This window comes from Theobroma umbraticum, unplaced genomic scaffold (genome assembly GCF_002168275.2).
Source record: "Theobroma umbraticum cultivar Fairchild unplaced genomic scaffold, ASM216827v3 scaffold_25.0, whole genome shotgun sequence".
Taxonomy (NCBI): Eukaryota; Viridiplantae; Streptophyta; class Magnoliopsida; order Malvales; family Malvaceae; genus Theobroma; species Theobroma umbraticum.
Window position 1 is genome coordinate 1,323,698 of NW_018397282.1, and position 15,814 is coordinate 1,339,511.

The 15,814-nt window shown below is 32.9% G+C and overlaps 2 protein-coding genes across 3 annotated transcripts in view; one reads left to right on the forward strand and one right to left on the reverse strand.

Moving 5' to 3' along the window:
• Positions 1-4,790: 4,790 nt before the first annotated feature.
• Positions 4,791-5,952, reverse strand: SMB (NAC (No Apical Meristem) domain transcriptional regulator superfamily protein). Its single transcript, XM_021443860.2, has 3 exons — positions 5,784-5,952; positions 5,389-5,660; positions 4,791-5,300 (listed from the first exon to the last, which is right to left on the reverse strand). The coding sequence occupies exons 1-3, from the start codon at positions 5,950-5,952 to the stop codon at positions 4,791-4,793; spliced, it is 951 nt and encodes a 316-aa protein (XP_021299535.2).
• A 7,811-nt stretch (positions 5,953-13,763) lies between these two features.
• LOC110428100 (THO complex subunit 4C-like) overlaps positions 13,764-15,814 on the forward strand; it is an 8,696-nt gene continuing 6,645 nt past the window's right edge. The window contains exons 1-2 of one of the 2 annotated variants that reach the window (XM_021443798.2): positions 13,764-14,225; positions 14,339-14,434. The gene's annotated coding sequence lies outside the window, so the exon portion shown is untranslated. Of the gene's footprint in view, positions 14,435-15,814 lie in introns of both variants that reach the window. The other variant, XM_021443797.2, reaches the window with a different exon arrangement.

Sequence of the window (15,814 nt, forward strand, 5' to 3'; positions counted from 1 at the left end):
CTTCTCTCTCATTCTCATCTCGAAGTATCATTTCATAAGTAAGAAACGAACCTATGAGCTCCTATAACTTAAAGTCATTGAGGTTTTTAGCTTCCTCTATAGCAGAGACTTTAAGTCTCTAAGACTTAGTAGGCTATACAAAATTTCATGACAAGTTAGGCATTGGGAAAGTATTTCCCTAAAGACCTTAAACCTCTTACAATGTTGGTAAATCTTTCAAACATCTCATTTATGGACTCACCCTCTTTCATCCTAAAAAGCTCAAAATCATATATAAGCAATCCAATCTTGGATTCCTTGACTTGGTTGGTGCCTTTATAAGTGCTTTCTAAAGTGTCCTAAATTTGTTTTGCATTTTTACACATAGACATTTTATTAAACTCACTAACTCCTAAGGCATAAAGAAAAGTACTATAAGCTTTACAATTTATTTGAATTAATTTCTTATCTGTATCATCTTATTTTTTTCTAAACTTAATGATTACTTTACCATCTACCTCCTTACTTGAAACATGTGGACCATCTAATATGACATTCTAAACATCTAAGTCCATGGATTGAATAAACATTTCTATACGTTTCTTCCAATTAGGAGAGTTTGTACCTATAAAAAGAGGTGGCTTTTAGATCGATTGCCCATCACCGAGTACGGTTGTTGTCACCTCCAGTTTTTCAAATTGAGCTTTTACAACAGATCTCTCAAAGGCAATTAAACTTACAAAATTTTATACCAAGCTATGACACCAATTGTTGGTGTAGAAGTCTCAAAGAGTAATTATACCTAGATGGGGGTGAATTGGTATTTAAAAATTTCTTTGAAAATCTAACGATAAAATTCAAGACTTTTTCACTCAAAAATATTTTCTAGTATCAAAAACAATATTTCAACAATAAATCATTAAGCATAAACATAATATACCAAAGAAATGTACCTTCTTAAATTAAATGCTAACTATGAAAAATATAGTGAAAATATTTCCCAAGTGTAAAGCAATAAATCAATGCAAAAACTATTATCCTAAGGTAAATATAAACAACAAATAGTAATGCAAAAAATTAAAAAAGAGACACAAAGATTTTATAATGGTTCGGCTTCTTTTATGTCTACATCCACTCCTTTGGTAACCAAAGAATTTTCAATCCACTAAAAAGAGTCTTACCTTTTAATGGGATCAAGTGATAACTCTTACATAATCCACAGAGCAATTTTTACTTTTTCATGAGATCAAGTAATAACCAACCAACAATGGTTTTTAAAGGTTCAACTACAAACCCTCACAAATAGCTTTTCAAGGTTAAGCTAGAACCTTTACAAGATATGTGTACAAGGAGTAATAGCAAAGATTTTGCCTCACAAAGGCTAGGTGCTAGAGATTTTAGCTTGAACGTAGTGAAAGAAGAAAAATCAACACAAATGAAACAAGTATTCAACTTTGTAAGCTTGGTAGAAGGCTAAAATGATGCTACAAAGTGAAGATAAGCATTTGGAGGACAATTTGAAGCTTTGGTTCAAGTCTTCTCTTACTTTTAAATGGCTCAAATGCGGTTATTTATGGCTGTGGCAAAGTTTGAAGCTATTAAACACAAATTTGAATTAAATCTGACCATTACTGAAGCTTGAGGGTTGACTATAATGCTCTTAAGGCCAACTATGTTCTTCAAATTTCTCAAATTAGGGCTCTGTAGTCGAGTATAACCTTCAAGTACTTGATATTTTTCTCGAAAGTGTGGATTTTGCAAAATTGAATTGCTATAATTGACTATACCTCTTCTATAGTCAACTATGTCTGTGTAAGGTTAACTTTTTCCTACTTTTAACTTATCAAGGTTGACTATGCCTGGTCCAAGGTCAACCATGTTCAGTCAAAACTTGATTTTCTTGAGTTTATTGGAACAAGGTCGACTATGAACACTTTAAGGTCGACTATGGCTTTATAATCTTCAAGTTTTGCATTCTTTTAGCTTTTGGATCAACTCTAGCTTCTCTAGGATTGACTCTTGACTTGTGTCTTAACGTTTCCTTAGCTTTTTGGCACTTCTCTTCAGCTATTTCTTCCTACCTTGTTCCTACATTCAAATAACATTTCAAGGCATGTTTGCTATTACATTCTTAACTGAATATGAATTGTTTGAATTCTTCTAAAATGTTTTTTAAAAATGCATAGCTTTTCAAATAAATATGTAATCTTAGGGGATTAAAAATGTATTTGAGACAATTTCAAATGTTTGACATTAAGTTCAAGATAATATGTGATTTTTGTCAAATCAAAACATGATATAACTCAAGGCTAACAAGTAGGAATGGCCTTCATCACCTAGAATTGCAAGTCAATTGTACACATTATAATCACCTAAATTTTACATGATATGCCTTAATGAAATGTTATGTGAAAAGGAAAATGGAAAACATTAAGTGGCACTACTTGTACCGCTTATGCAAATCCATATAAGCTTTAGTGGAAAAGCTTAGGCTTTTTCGACGCCTCGACCTCGATCTCCACTATAAGAGGAACTTTGAACCTCTTGATATGTAGTTCGCAATCAACCTCCACACATAGTGACCCATGGGAACGCATTCCACACTCGCATGTCCTCGACCAATGCCAACAGCCATAGCTTCACCTGTCTTCTATAGTCTTGGTTTAATAAAATATTATTCGTGAGTAAGAGAAGGGCCATCTTTGTTGCGTCTCCTTGGCATACAAAGGTCAGTGGATACATCTCAAGCACTTGCTCTAGTTACACTTTCTTGTCCCCTCCCCAATATTTGTCTTGAATTCCTCCAAGGACGAGCTTGTGGGGATGTAAGAAAACATCCGTTATGGGGCTGAACTTCAATTTTGTCACAAGGTAAAACTCACCCTTTGAGAAACATGCCTTGGTCTTGCCTATGACAAACTAGAACTCATGTTTCATTGCATTGGGTTCATTAATTCTATGCAGCATGATATTATGCAGGAGACCGATGCAGAAAAAGCCCCGTGGACATATGTTTAGTAGCCTCCTAAAGCACATAGCCTTCATTGCATCGTACTCATCTACCTCACGAAGCGTGTTGATTATGTACTGTAGGTGCGCCCATTTACAGTGGGTGTTAATGGTGGCGTGGAAAGCCCACTTGTCCCTCGGAGCAACAAGCGAAGCTTCAAAGTTCTTGTACTCTTGAAAACCATCTGCAATAGAAAATAGTAATGCACATATAAACTACATGCCATGAACAATTATCCCAGAAAAGCTACATACCATTTATAAAATAAATAAATTAATTAATATTATTACACGTCATGCCAAACAAGTTAAATGTTGTTACACATCATGCTTAATAACTAAATTATTACATGCCATGCCTAAAATTCTTGAGCTGCTACACGCTAAGCCTAAAAATCATAAGTTGCTACACACCATGCTTAAAAATCGTAAGTTGCTACATGCCATGCATCAAAATCATAAGTTGCTTCGTGCCATGCCTAACAGTCTACGTTGCTACATGCCATGTTGAAATTCATAAATGATGCCAATCGCCATGCTTATATTCATCACTTAGGGAAATCCCTAAAGTTGTTACACACCATGTCCATATTGCCTCGATATATTACATGCCATTCTAACAACACTCGACCCAAATTGGCATGGCATGTAACATCTCTAGGGATTTCCTTGAACTTTAAACTACCACATTTAACAAAATCAATAACTTTAAACAACACGATATGCCATTTAACAACATAATCAATGAATGTGTCTACCATCACAATAAAAGAAATCAACATTGATTGACTTACCCTTTTACGCAGTTACAAACTTGTTGCTGTGAATGATTACTTTGCTTTGAACTAATTTGAACACTTTGCTAGCTTTGGGAATGAGGAATGAATCAAATGATGTAAATGCTCAAATGGCATGTAATATACCTGGAATTTGAGCAACTAAAAAATAAAAGGGGAGAGGAAAAGTTTTGCTGTGTAAAGTTGCTATGTGCTTAAATATGAGGAGGTTTCATTAAGGGTAATTTTATCCCAAAATATTTTCTCTTGGATCAAAACAATTAAAATGGCATGTAGCAAAATTGTTTTTTAATATGGTGTGTATCAGTAAAATTTTTTGAACATGACGTATAACAATATTTTTTTTGAACATGACGTGTAACAATATTTTTTTTAACATGACGTGTAACATTAGTTTTTTCGATATGGCGTATAGCTAAAGTTTAGACAATATGCACTCTAATATGAGGAGGTGTCTTTAAGGGTAGTTTTGTTCCCAAATTTTTTCTCTTATCTAAAAATAGTTAAAGTATGGGGAAGGTTATTTTCAAAAACCTCTTATCTTTGAGGGCTATTTTCAAATTTTGCCCAAAACTATTCCCACCCAAAAAACCTTTCACCCTCGGTGCCAATAGCTTGAAGTTCTTGTATGTTGTTGCTTGATCCTATAGTAACTGTCTACGGCAAGTATAGGTGATTGGAATAGTTCGTGAATCATCCAGAAAAGAATCTTGGAGTCGCTTTCTATCAGCTTACATTCTCTCTTCTGCAATATTGTGGGAGATTATGATGTTTAGGTCGTGAATCTTGAGATTAACCACCCTTTTGTTAAGCTTGAAAATGCTAGTATACAGTTTCCTTTTTTCTTCTTTAATTTGGCAGTAAAACTCAAATTTAGAGATTAGCTAAGATAGAAGTTCAAACTAGTTAATACAACCGTGTCTGACCGTAATAAGATTTTAGAGTAAAGAATGTCTTTGCCACTGCTTATGATGATAAAAGCTTAACATTATGCACCTGAAAGCTCTACTTTGAAAATTTCAGAATGTCAGCCTCACAGCCGAGGTATTGGAATGGGAATTTTTGAGTTGAAGTGCCGACATCAACTTGCGAGGAAGGGCTACATTTGCCTTGGGAATGCTGTTGATCCATGCTCAGATGATGAGTTGCTAGAAGCTTGTCCAAGAAAGACCATTCACCATTGTACCTCTCTTGTTGCACGAGTCCACAACCGCCACTCGATGTTAACCTCAATAAGTTTTGAGAGCATTCGATATCCGTGGAGTTCAAAGAGACAGGCGATATAAAAGAAGAAGCAACAGCTGATTCTGGGCTAAATAATTGCGGGAGGTGCATGGAGCCATCAAGGGAAAAATCATATAGTGCCTGCAAATGATTATGCCTTGTCTCCAGTTGCGCTGAAGAAGCAACAGTCTTGATGTGAGTGAAGCTTTCTTCTTGACTAAATTCTGGTTGAAAATTTCCTCTGTTATGATTCTTCTTCTTGAATACCCTGCAGACAACCCAGCCATCTTCCTGCTGGTCAACATCAACGACCATTAATGTTAATGATGCGATTACTATGAGACTAAATCATGCGGTTCGTTTTCTCTCTGGGTATTACCTGAACATCAGAATCATCATCGTCCAAGCGATACTCATGCATGATCCAATCAGTCTTCTGGCCATGAGGAGCCCGCCCCGTGTAGAAAACTAGGGTTTTCCTCATGCCAATTTTCTTGGAGTTGCAGAGGTGGATAGCCTTGTCCCTCCCCGTAGCCTTCCAAAAACCAGCTGTAGTTGCCCGATTTGTTCGAGTTCCTGTTGGATATTTCTTGTCCTTGTGGCTGAAGAAATACCACTCGTTTTGAGGGCCGGATCCAATTCTGCATTTATCTGCATGTTAAAAGAAGAATAAATAATAATAATTTAGAAAAAAAAAAAAAAAGAGAAAGGCGTTAGCAATTAATCATGGATTGATTCACCTAACAAGACGTCAAGATGAAGAAATGATCTGACCTTTGAGGTCCCAAGGCTCAAGTTTGTTGAGATCCACTTCCCTGATAACATCGAGGTCGATAGCTTCATAGGAGACCTTCTTCCTCAGGTAATAGTACAGAAGCTCCTCATCTGTTGGATGGAATCGGAAACCTGGGGGAACTGATAGCTGCCCATTTCCTGGCAACATTTTATTTTCCACGGTATTGCTGAAAGAAAATACGTGTGTGATTAGTATCTTCATCTATATGTACTTCTGCATGCCCTGCTGCACTTAAAATATCTGTTAACAAGTAAGAGCCACAGTCCACGAGAAAACGTCTGAAGTCACATGTATAAAATGTTCAGCCATTCATATATATATTTACTAACAGTCTTAACTTTCAGATGATAAAATAAATCTCTCATTGCGAACTGGAGAACTTTTAAATTAAATTCATATATGATGTACTTTAATAGATAAGTAGTAAATTGAAGAAGAAAGAAGCGGACTCGGCGACAGCAAACCAGAAGGAATTTCTATATGCGGTGGGTAGAAACTGCAGACAAAAACAAACTCAGACATCTTTACGTACTATATTTTGTATGACAATATTCACCAAGCACCACAAGCAGAACAAAAGCAAAGCTGGACATTGCAGTAGCCATATATTTGTCTTTGAGGTGCGCGAAAACCAGGATTGCTACTACTTTGCGAATTAAAGAAACAAATAGAGAAGCAGTCATATGTGAACCTTGTTGGGCTCCTCATGAGTTAAAACCAGAACCTCTATAGCTCAAATACCTGTATACTGTTTAAGTCCTGAACCATGCTGTTTGCTAGCTAGTAAGAGGGAAACGGCAAGAAGCTCAAAAACCAGGAAAAGAAACCCTAAAATCTAACGACTGCAGCCGCAGTCCAACCTGATAGCTAGTGTCAAAAGGAGGAAAACTGAACTCCAAAGAGCAACAGAAAATTACAAAAAGGGAGAAAAAGCAAACCTTTTGCGGTTGGAAGTGTGTGTGGGTGATAACACAAACAAGACAAGCCACGGAGGAAAAGCAGGCAGCGAGGTGGTCGATTTCTTACCTTCAAGGGCACGATGTTTGGCCTTTAAGACAGCCAGAGAGATGTGGATCAGTGCCAAGATTAAGAAAGACCGACAACCGAGGATGGGCTGGGTCCAGAAATAAAGACAAATAAGATATATAGTAAAAAAATTATATAGTATACGTATAGATAGAGAGAGAATGTGTAAACGTTCACTCACTCTCAATTTCTCATGGGTATGAATAGGCTTCGGGAAATGTCCGTTGAACGGGAGACCTTAGTCCTGAAAATCGCCTCATTAGAATGAAGAAAATCTGCACAACTGTCAATAACTCATATATACTTAATATTTAATTTCTCTAGTGTTCCTCTTTTTATATTAGACGTAGCATTATATACACAATCCATCGGTCAGAGTCAGAGAGGAATGAATGAATTCCCTCCTGCGTTCTGTCCCTTTTATTCCACCACCTATATGTATTTGCTAATCCTACAATCTTCTTCCTTTTACTCTTATCTTTCTTTAAATAAATACGCCGGACTCTCCCATCCCCAACGCAAATAACTACAAATTTGATTCACATTGCCTTCAAATTTCTCTTTTAGTCTTTTCCTTTGTTTTTCTCTTATGTTATAATAATGCATAAATCCCCACAAATTATTGCAGGATTAAATCATTTCTTTAATATTACTATTTGTCCTTGGCTCAATAAATGAAAGATACAACTCACAATTAAACTGGACATATCTATAATCTAACTATGATATATATTTTATATCTATAATATATATAAAAGTATGAACGTTGATAAGGCTTTTGATTGACAAAAACATCTTTCTCCATTATATTTTTAATTACTATTTTATTTTTTTTATTTTCAATTATAATTATTAAATAAAAATTTTAAAATATATTCATGTATAGATAAGAATTCTAATACTATTGAAGCAAGGAATGAATAATGAATTTGAAAAGATCCATAGGAGATAGTAAGGTTAATAGAGAAGAGCTTTTGGCAGTAAGGTTAATAGAGATAGTATACTGAAGCTTGTTTAGGCTAGGCATGCCCCTCACAAGATGGGCGTTTTTTCTTAGAAATTGTTGTTGGGGAAAAGGGCACTTGCCAGAAAAGGTTTAGTAAGCAATAGGGCAACTTCATGCACACTCCATAATAAAGATCTCAGAACTGTTAGTCACTTTTCTTCACATGTGCTGAATCATGGAACGTATGGGCTCTATAGTGCGATGCTTGAGGCTACATGTGGATAGCCTAGAATGACGCGAAGGCTTTTTTTTTTCTCTGATGGAATTTTAACATTCTTAAAAAAAGGGATGAAAGAATTAGGATATGGCTTTTTTGCTATCATTTGGTCCATAATTTGCTATCATTTGATATTTAGATAACAAAAAATGATTTTTTCAAAATTTAAGGAGTACGTTTGCTATGGTAAATGAGAACCGCAGATTTAATTTTAGTCTAACTTTGTTATTTTGTTCTTAAAACCAAAATGTAGATTTTGGTTCTTATGGATTTTAATTTTTTTCATATTTTTATTAAATTCAAATGGGGTGTTTGTTTATTTACGTTAAATATCTTAAGTAAATCGAGAGTAAAAGGCAAAAGGTAAAAGTGAGAATATTTAATTAAATGGTATTTAACGTAAATAAGCTGGGTAATTTTTATAGGCAATCTGTCTTAGAAACTGCATTCTGTCTCAAACATATTGATATATGTTCATGATGTATTGATACATGTAACCCAAAAATGGTTTTTGATGAGCATGTATACATGTTTATAATGTATCATTACAATTTTTCCATAACCAAAAATATCGATACATTTTGTTAGTTTTTTAAAAAAATAAAAGGAGCGAAAGGTTTTCATATCCCATAGTACAAATATGACCCATACCCCAAGGGTTTTTCATTCTAAGCATCCTCTCATTAGTTCTTTAGCGACTTTAAGCTCTGTCAAACCCATTTTCACCCTAAATCATTAATTTGGAAGATTAGAATCTTGGTTCTGGATTTTTCAAACAAAGGTGACACCTCTCAACTTTTGAATCAAGATTTACGAATTTTTTAGCACCAAAAATATTATTTTTATGCCCAAATTCTCTGTTGAACACTAAAGCTCAAAGATTTTGTGATTTTTCTTAGTATCCAAGCTCACTTAAGCTAAAGATGAAGGATTTATGGGTTTCTAAGCATTTATTATGTTAAGTAATAGCGGGTTTATGTTAGAAAACTAGTTTTAGATGAACTTGGTGAGTTTCCAAAAGGTTTATAAAGGTTATTATGTGGTCTATAATATGAGCAATAATGCTATTGATTGTTTAATGTTTTAGGAACGGTCAAAACTCTAAGGAATTTACTGGAGTAAAGTTTTGCTTGTTGGTAGAGGTCAACATTTCAAAGGTCAGTGGATACATCTCTTCAAGTATTGTAATATGTAAAGTGAGCATAATTTCTATGGAAATGATTGTTTATGCATGACAAAATATTGTTTCAAATGATGGATTATCAAAGGATTTGACTTTCAATGTTTTCAGCTAGATTTCAAAAAGTATGATTGAAGGATTTGATTTGATGATGATTTATTATGTGTGATGACATAAATGAATTTCAAATAGTTTGCTAATCTACTATGTGTGTAAATATTCAACTATTTTATAGTTTTCAACAAGGAGAGACAAGCCTTTTCAACCATTTTATTTCAAAAACTTCAATTTTGTTAAGATGGGGGTTGAGAATTAAGTTGAGACTCATGGATGTGTAGGTGGAGGTAGACATTCCCACCCCTAAACTTATGATATGCTTTATGTGAGTAATATTATAACATGTGAAGCATAGTTCTCTGGGATAATATGTGATGTAGTTTCACATACCCTATAGGAAGGTTAACGATGTAGTATGAGTTTACTTGAAATGATTATGTGCTAAAAATGTATTGATATATGAGATAATGATTTGTATGAAAATGTTTCCTAACATTTTAACACAGTGTAAGGCAACAATCCACATGCAGTAAATGCGTCTAGTATAATTGCTCATGGAGTTTCACAAAGTGTGAGGCAACATTTTCACACATAGTGAATGTGTCTAGTATGATAGATGATGGCATTCTACATGATGTGAGGTAATATGCCACACGTGGTGCCAATGCTCATTTATATGTATGGAGCCATCCCCACTACATGATGGTGACACTCAACGTGAGGGAGGCAAATGTGCCACTCATTAAGGCTCAGATATGGGAGCCCAAACATGTGCCAGGACCTAGTATATTTACCAAATGTTATTAATAAAACTATTTTAACCATAAATCTTGTTTATTTCTATTTTGATAATAAAATAATAAATATTAGTATACACATAACAAATTTATATTATTTTGATAATAATGACAATAATATTTTAATAGAATAAATTTTTTAAAATTTTAAATACTTTAATAATAAATATCAGTATTTTAAATATTTTTCATATTAATATAAATAATTTTTTAATCTTTTAATAAAGTATTACTATAGTTTTATCAATATGACTAGTTTGACAGGAATGCAAATTTTCTAGAAAACAACCAAAGAATGAAAAATAGCTTTCATAAAATTTACCCAAACAACAGTAAATATGAATATTTTCAGAAAATTATTCTCTGAAAATCTATTTTCTTGAAACAAACGTAGCCTTAGTATTTTCATTATAATTATTTTTTTAGACCAGACAATTATAACAAAGGTCACTAGCAAGTATATAAAACCTGATATACAGTGGCAATCTGTTTGGGTGGAAGAGAATTCTTCAAACTCAACTGTCATCCATGCATGTAATTGATTTTGAAACTACTTTAAGCACATTGACTGAGTGTGTACATATATGTATATATATATATATGTATATATATATATATATATATATCCCATATTCATATTCTTCCAACTGCAGGCAAATAGTAGTATCCTTGAATATATAAATACATATATAATAAGGGCATGAAATTCAGTGCGAAGAGTAGGTAAGCATGTTGAGTTCTTAAATCAAACAAAAACATGTGATCGATTTATTGGGGAACTCACTCCGCTAGCTATGCGTTGCACTGCACGAATTACTCCGTCCAGTATGTAGCTGCAATGATCACTGTATATAATCTTCGGTGTCATAAGTTTATACTCCTTGGAGCTTTACTTAATTTAACCCTAAGCATAATTAGGTGAAAATAAAGTTGATGGATATTTAAAGTCCAAAGAATATAATAATTAGAGGCAAGAAATTAAACAAGCTAAGCAAGGGTCATTATGATTAACGAAAAGGTATTTACTTGTTTGGGTTTCAACTTATTGACTTGGTTAAAAGACGGAAAAATCCCCACAAAGCGCATGGTGATCCAACACACAATCCAATGCCTCGGTTGACTTGACATCTAGTCTTTAATAAACACATGCGCCAATGCCAAAGGGATTCTCACGCAACCTCACCTGCCTCTAAGTTGTCTTCAAATTACTCACTGTCATTTCAGCTGCAATTAGAGAGAAGTAATTAGACCAAGCTATTGATTATTAGTGGGATTGGTTGCTGGTCAAACACGCTGACGGGAAACCAGATTTTGGGTTAATTTGATACAATATTATATCCATCTTTTAATTTTAATTTCCCCAAAAAACACAATCTCATCTCTGCTTATTTGCTATATCCACAGCTGCTGTGCCGTTGCCTTCACGAACACTTGTACGTATTAATGTAAGCTGGCATAATAATGAGGAAGGGAATCCTATGCCCATCACACGTGTACATCAATTAACCGGTTTCATATGTTTTCTTATTCATTACCTGCTAAAACCACATGATGTATATATATATATATATATATATATATATATATATAGTAGAACACTCACACTTCCTCAACGATAATAGGAGCAATGATCAATGATAGGTCATAATATCAATAGCACACATATTCTTAATCCATAGAAGAAAAAAAAAGATGAATTTGGATTCTAAAATCTTTATAATAAGAGCAATAATCAATGATAGGTCATCAATTTTTTAGAAAAATTGAATTAAAAGAACCATAAACTCAAATTGAGCTCTCGATTCAATGATGCATGGGTTGTGGGTCCCTTCTGTTGCATGTTTTAGGACGGATATTGATTTTAACATGCATATTGATCTAATGAATGTTTGGATGTAAGGGAAATTATAAATCAATAATAAATATATCTAAAAAGTAAGAAATAGGTGAAACATGCAAATAGAAATGATTTTATATTAACTTCATAGGTACATGGAGAAGGGGAGTAAGAGCTCTTTTGTTATAAGAGCATGCTTGCTTTGGCTGTTTTCACTACAAGAAATTTAGATTTTTTCGATGAAATTTTCATGTGACTTTTTACTACAGGATTTTCAACAGATTTTCAACGGAATAATTCCAATAGATAAACTCCGTTGGAAATCTATCGGAAAATTTTTTGGCACAAAAAAAAAATATTGCCTCCAAACGTTCCAATGAAATTTCAGATGGATTTTTGTTAAAAATTTCTAATGGAAAATAATCCGTTGGAAAGTAAGAACGCATAGAAAAAATTTAAAGTCCAGTAGAGTTTCCAACGGAATTTTCCATTGGAAAATTCTGTCAGTATTACTATTCTTTAAATTTTTTATTTAAAATATATTAAGAATTTTTTAAAATTTTATTAATATTTTATAAGAAATATATTAATAAAATCAAATATATACATACTGAAATTTATAATATTAAAAATATAAATATGTTTTCTTTCATACAAATAGGTGATAAAATTCAATAATATATTAAACAAAAAGTAATAATAGTTTATTAGTAATTATAACCTTTATTAGTAACTTTATTAACTTTATTTATATGATTGTATTTTAATAACGTTATTAGTAATTATTATCTTATTTTTTATAACATATTATTTTTCATAACATATATATATAATAATAAAGTAATACATATAAATATGTATTATATAAAATTAACATATTAGTGATTAGTGATGAATAAGGACTGTAGATATCGAAATTCAGGTTGAGTTTAATTATTTTGAGTAAAGACTTGATTAGGACTTTTTGGTTTAATTAGAAAAAAGTCTTAAGTTAAGGGGATCACTAGAGTGTATGATTGAATATGACACAGGCAGTAGGGAAATACTTTAAATGGTTAGCTTTTGGTAATAAACTGTAAATGATTAGCTTCTAACTACATTCATGATAATTGGTGATTGTAAATCAAAGATAGTTTTATAATCCTTTAATTGTATTATAGGATGAGAAGTTATTATGTTAGATACCTAACATCTTAAAATTGGATATTTTGGGTGCATTGGGTTATTTCATGTTTTTATTTTTATGTGTAATTTATAAAATCATATAAAATTATATTATTTTAACTTTGGTATCAAGTAGTAAAATTGCATACTTTTTAAAAAAAAATTATTTATGCCTATTATAAAAAGGTAATTAATATTTTACAAAATGATAAATTTAGTTAATAATTAATAAATATTATATTATAAATAATAATAAAATAATATCAATTTTGTTCATAATTTAATAATAATAAATATGTTACATTGTACATTAATGTCAATATGTTATGAATTTCTAGAGATTTTATTATTATTATTAATTATTCATTAAATAATAAGTATAATATAAATATATTAAAATTTATTTATATTTAAATTTTAGGGTTTACGATTAATAAAATATAAATTATTTAGACATTTGTTGATATAAAGACTATAGAGGTTCAAACTTGTGTAAGGATAAATATGACATGAGCTGAAAAATATAAAAGAGATCCAAAGACTTATTCAATAGGCTGGATTTAAGCCCACCACCCTTAGACTTTCCCTAATGGGCATTCATGGGCTAGAGCCCTGCTTATTTTTACAGGACATTAATTACACTAAATGGTGTCCGGCTCTTTCTTTCTTCCTTTCCTTTTGTTCTTTTGTTTATCAATCCTTCTTACCTCTCTGTAAAACCTGGAAAAAAATCGCTCCTCCTCCGACGTCGTCCCTATCTACCGTCGACCTATCTGCGGCCTCCCTTCACCTTTCCTTTCTCTTTGAACCAAGGTCTAAAGAAGGTCTAAAAGATAGCAAAACCCGAAGCCAACAACTCCTGAAGAAAAGCTGAAGCCCCGCCTCCTCGACTGTGAACCCTCCAATCTCTCAGCAGGGACGTTTTCCTTTTGTTTTTGGGTTCTCGTTTTGCTTCAATTTTTTGTTTTTTTGTTTGGCTGATTGTGGCTAGAATTTCATAGTTTTCTTGGGTTTGTGATCTGTGTTTTGCTTCCTCTTTTCACAGGGATTTCTCTCCCTTCGATTTGGGCATTGTCTAGTGTGACTTTGATTTTGGGACAGAAGTGTGATAGACCTGATGATTGCTGTTGTTGAAGGTAGCATTGTTTGAATACTCTTTCTGTTTTTGGTTTGTTGCTGCTCCTTGGGGTGTGTTCTGCTTCTCTTGTTTTCTTTATCAGTAGATGAAAAACTGATGTGTTCTTCCTAGATTCTCAAGCCAGCAGAGAAAAAATCAAAGTTCATGTCGACTAAAATGTGATGGTTGTAGCTATCAATGTATAATGGGTTACAATTCTTTACCAAGGTCAGCTGGATACTGTTGTTTTTTTGTTCCTCTCTTTTATTATTGATGATTGTATGGGTTCTGAGTTGCTAGTGTTCTTGCTCATCAGTGCATACCGATATAATTGAATATTGACTTCCATGACTTTGCTCTAGCCTTTAGGGTCTAGGAATATGTGGTTGTGATTGTAAGAATGAATTAATTTAATGACTTGCCAAGGCATTGACAAGGTTCGCACTTCACCCCAAATTGTGTTGCCAATTTTAATGGGTCAAGCTGTGGTCGATCCTGTCATTTGATCATTACTTTTAAGGTGGAATAAATCAATAGGTTTCAGATTGAAAACATTAATGGGATTAATGTTATAATCATGGTTTATCAATGTGCTTAATGTTTTCATGATTATAGTATAAGGATATGATATGAGAGGGTGTCATTTTCATTGTACGGCTTAGACATGGGAAGATTAAAGCATATCTAAATAGGTTGTCAAGGTCATTTTGAGGATGATAGCAAGACCTATACACCTCCACAAAATGGTATCTTCATACCATCTTGACTATACATGGGGGCGATCTTACCTCATTAAGAGGAACCATAGCTTAATTCCCAATTAATTAACCCTAATAATCACTTGTTTCCCTTTCTTGATAAAGATAGCAGATGCTATTGTTTTTTGAAAGATTAGTGTAGTTCTAGAAATGGAAATCATAGTATAAAAAATATAAACAACTTTTAATGAATTTTGGATCTTTATGATATGATATTTGTGGAATATTTCCTCATTTAATTAGAAATCCTTTCTCAACATGCCCTATAAATTAGTAATAAATGAAGTAATTAATACCCATTTCACTATCAATATTATTCATTATACTCCATTAAAAAAACATTATTTGTTTACATTAACCTTGCAAATACTTTTCTTTTTTATGAATGTAGAAAGAATTACTTAATTATACAATTGGACTGCCTATATATCTTTTGCTTATAGCCCCAACCCTTTTTAGGCTTCAAACTTTGATTGTGGGCCATGAGAGATAGGTGTCAATGCTTGAGAGCCCACTAAAATGTTTTGATCTTTAATAAGATTTTATAGGCCTTGGGATCAAATCTTACAAAGTGGGCTAAAGTCCATTGGTTTAATGACTTGCCAAGGCATTGCCAAGCTCCATTTGTCAAGGCATTCATGAAATGCGCATAATTACATTTGATGATCCAAGTTCATGAACAAAAGAAAATATCTTCTCATATATAACTAGCTCTCTCTTAAGATGTAGGTTGAAGGTTGTCTAGATCACATGAAAGTAAAGAATGTTCAAGAGTAAGAAGCAGACTATGTCCTTCTTCGTTGGTCCCTGTATATGTAATGAACTTGTTATGTTTACGTGCAGTTGTCAC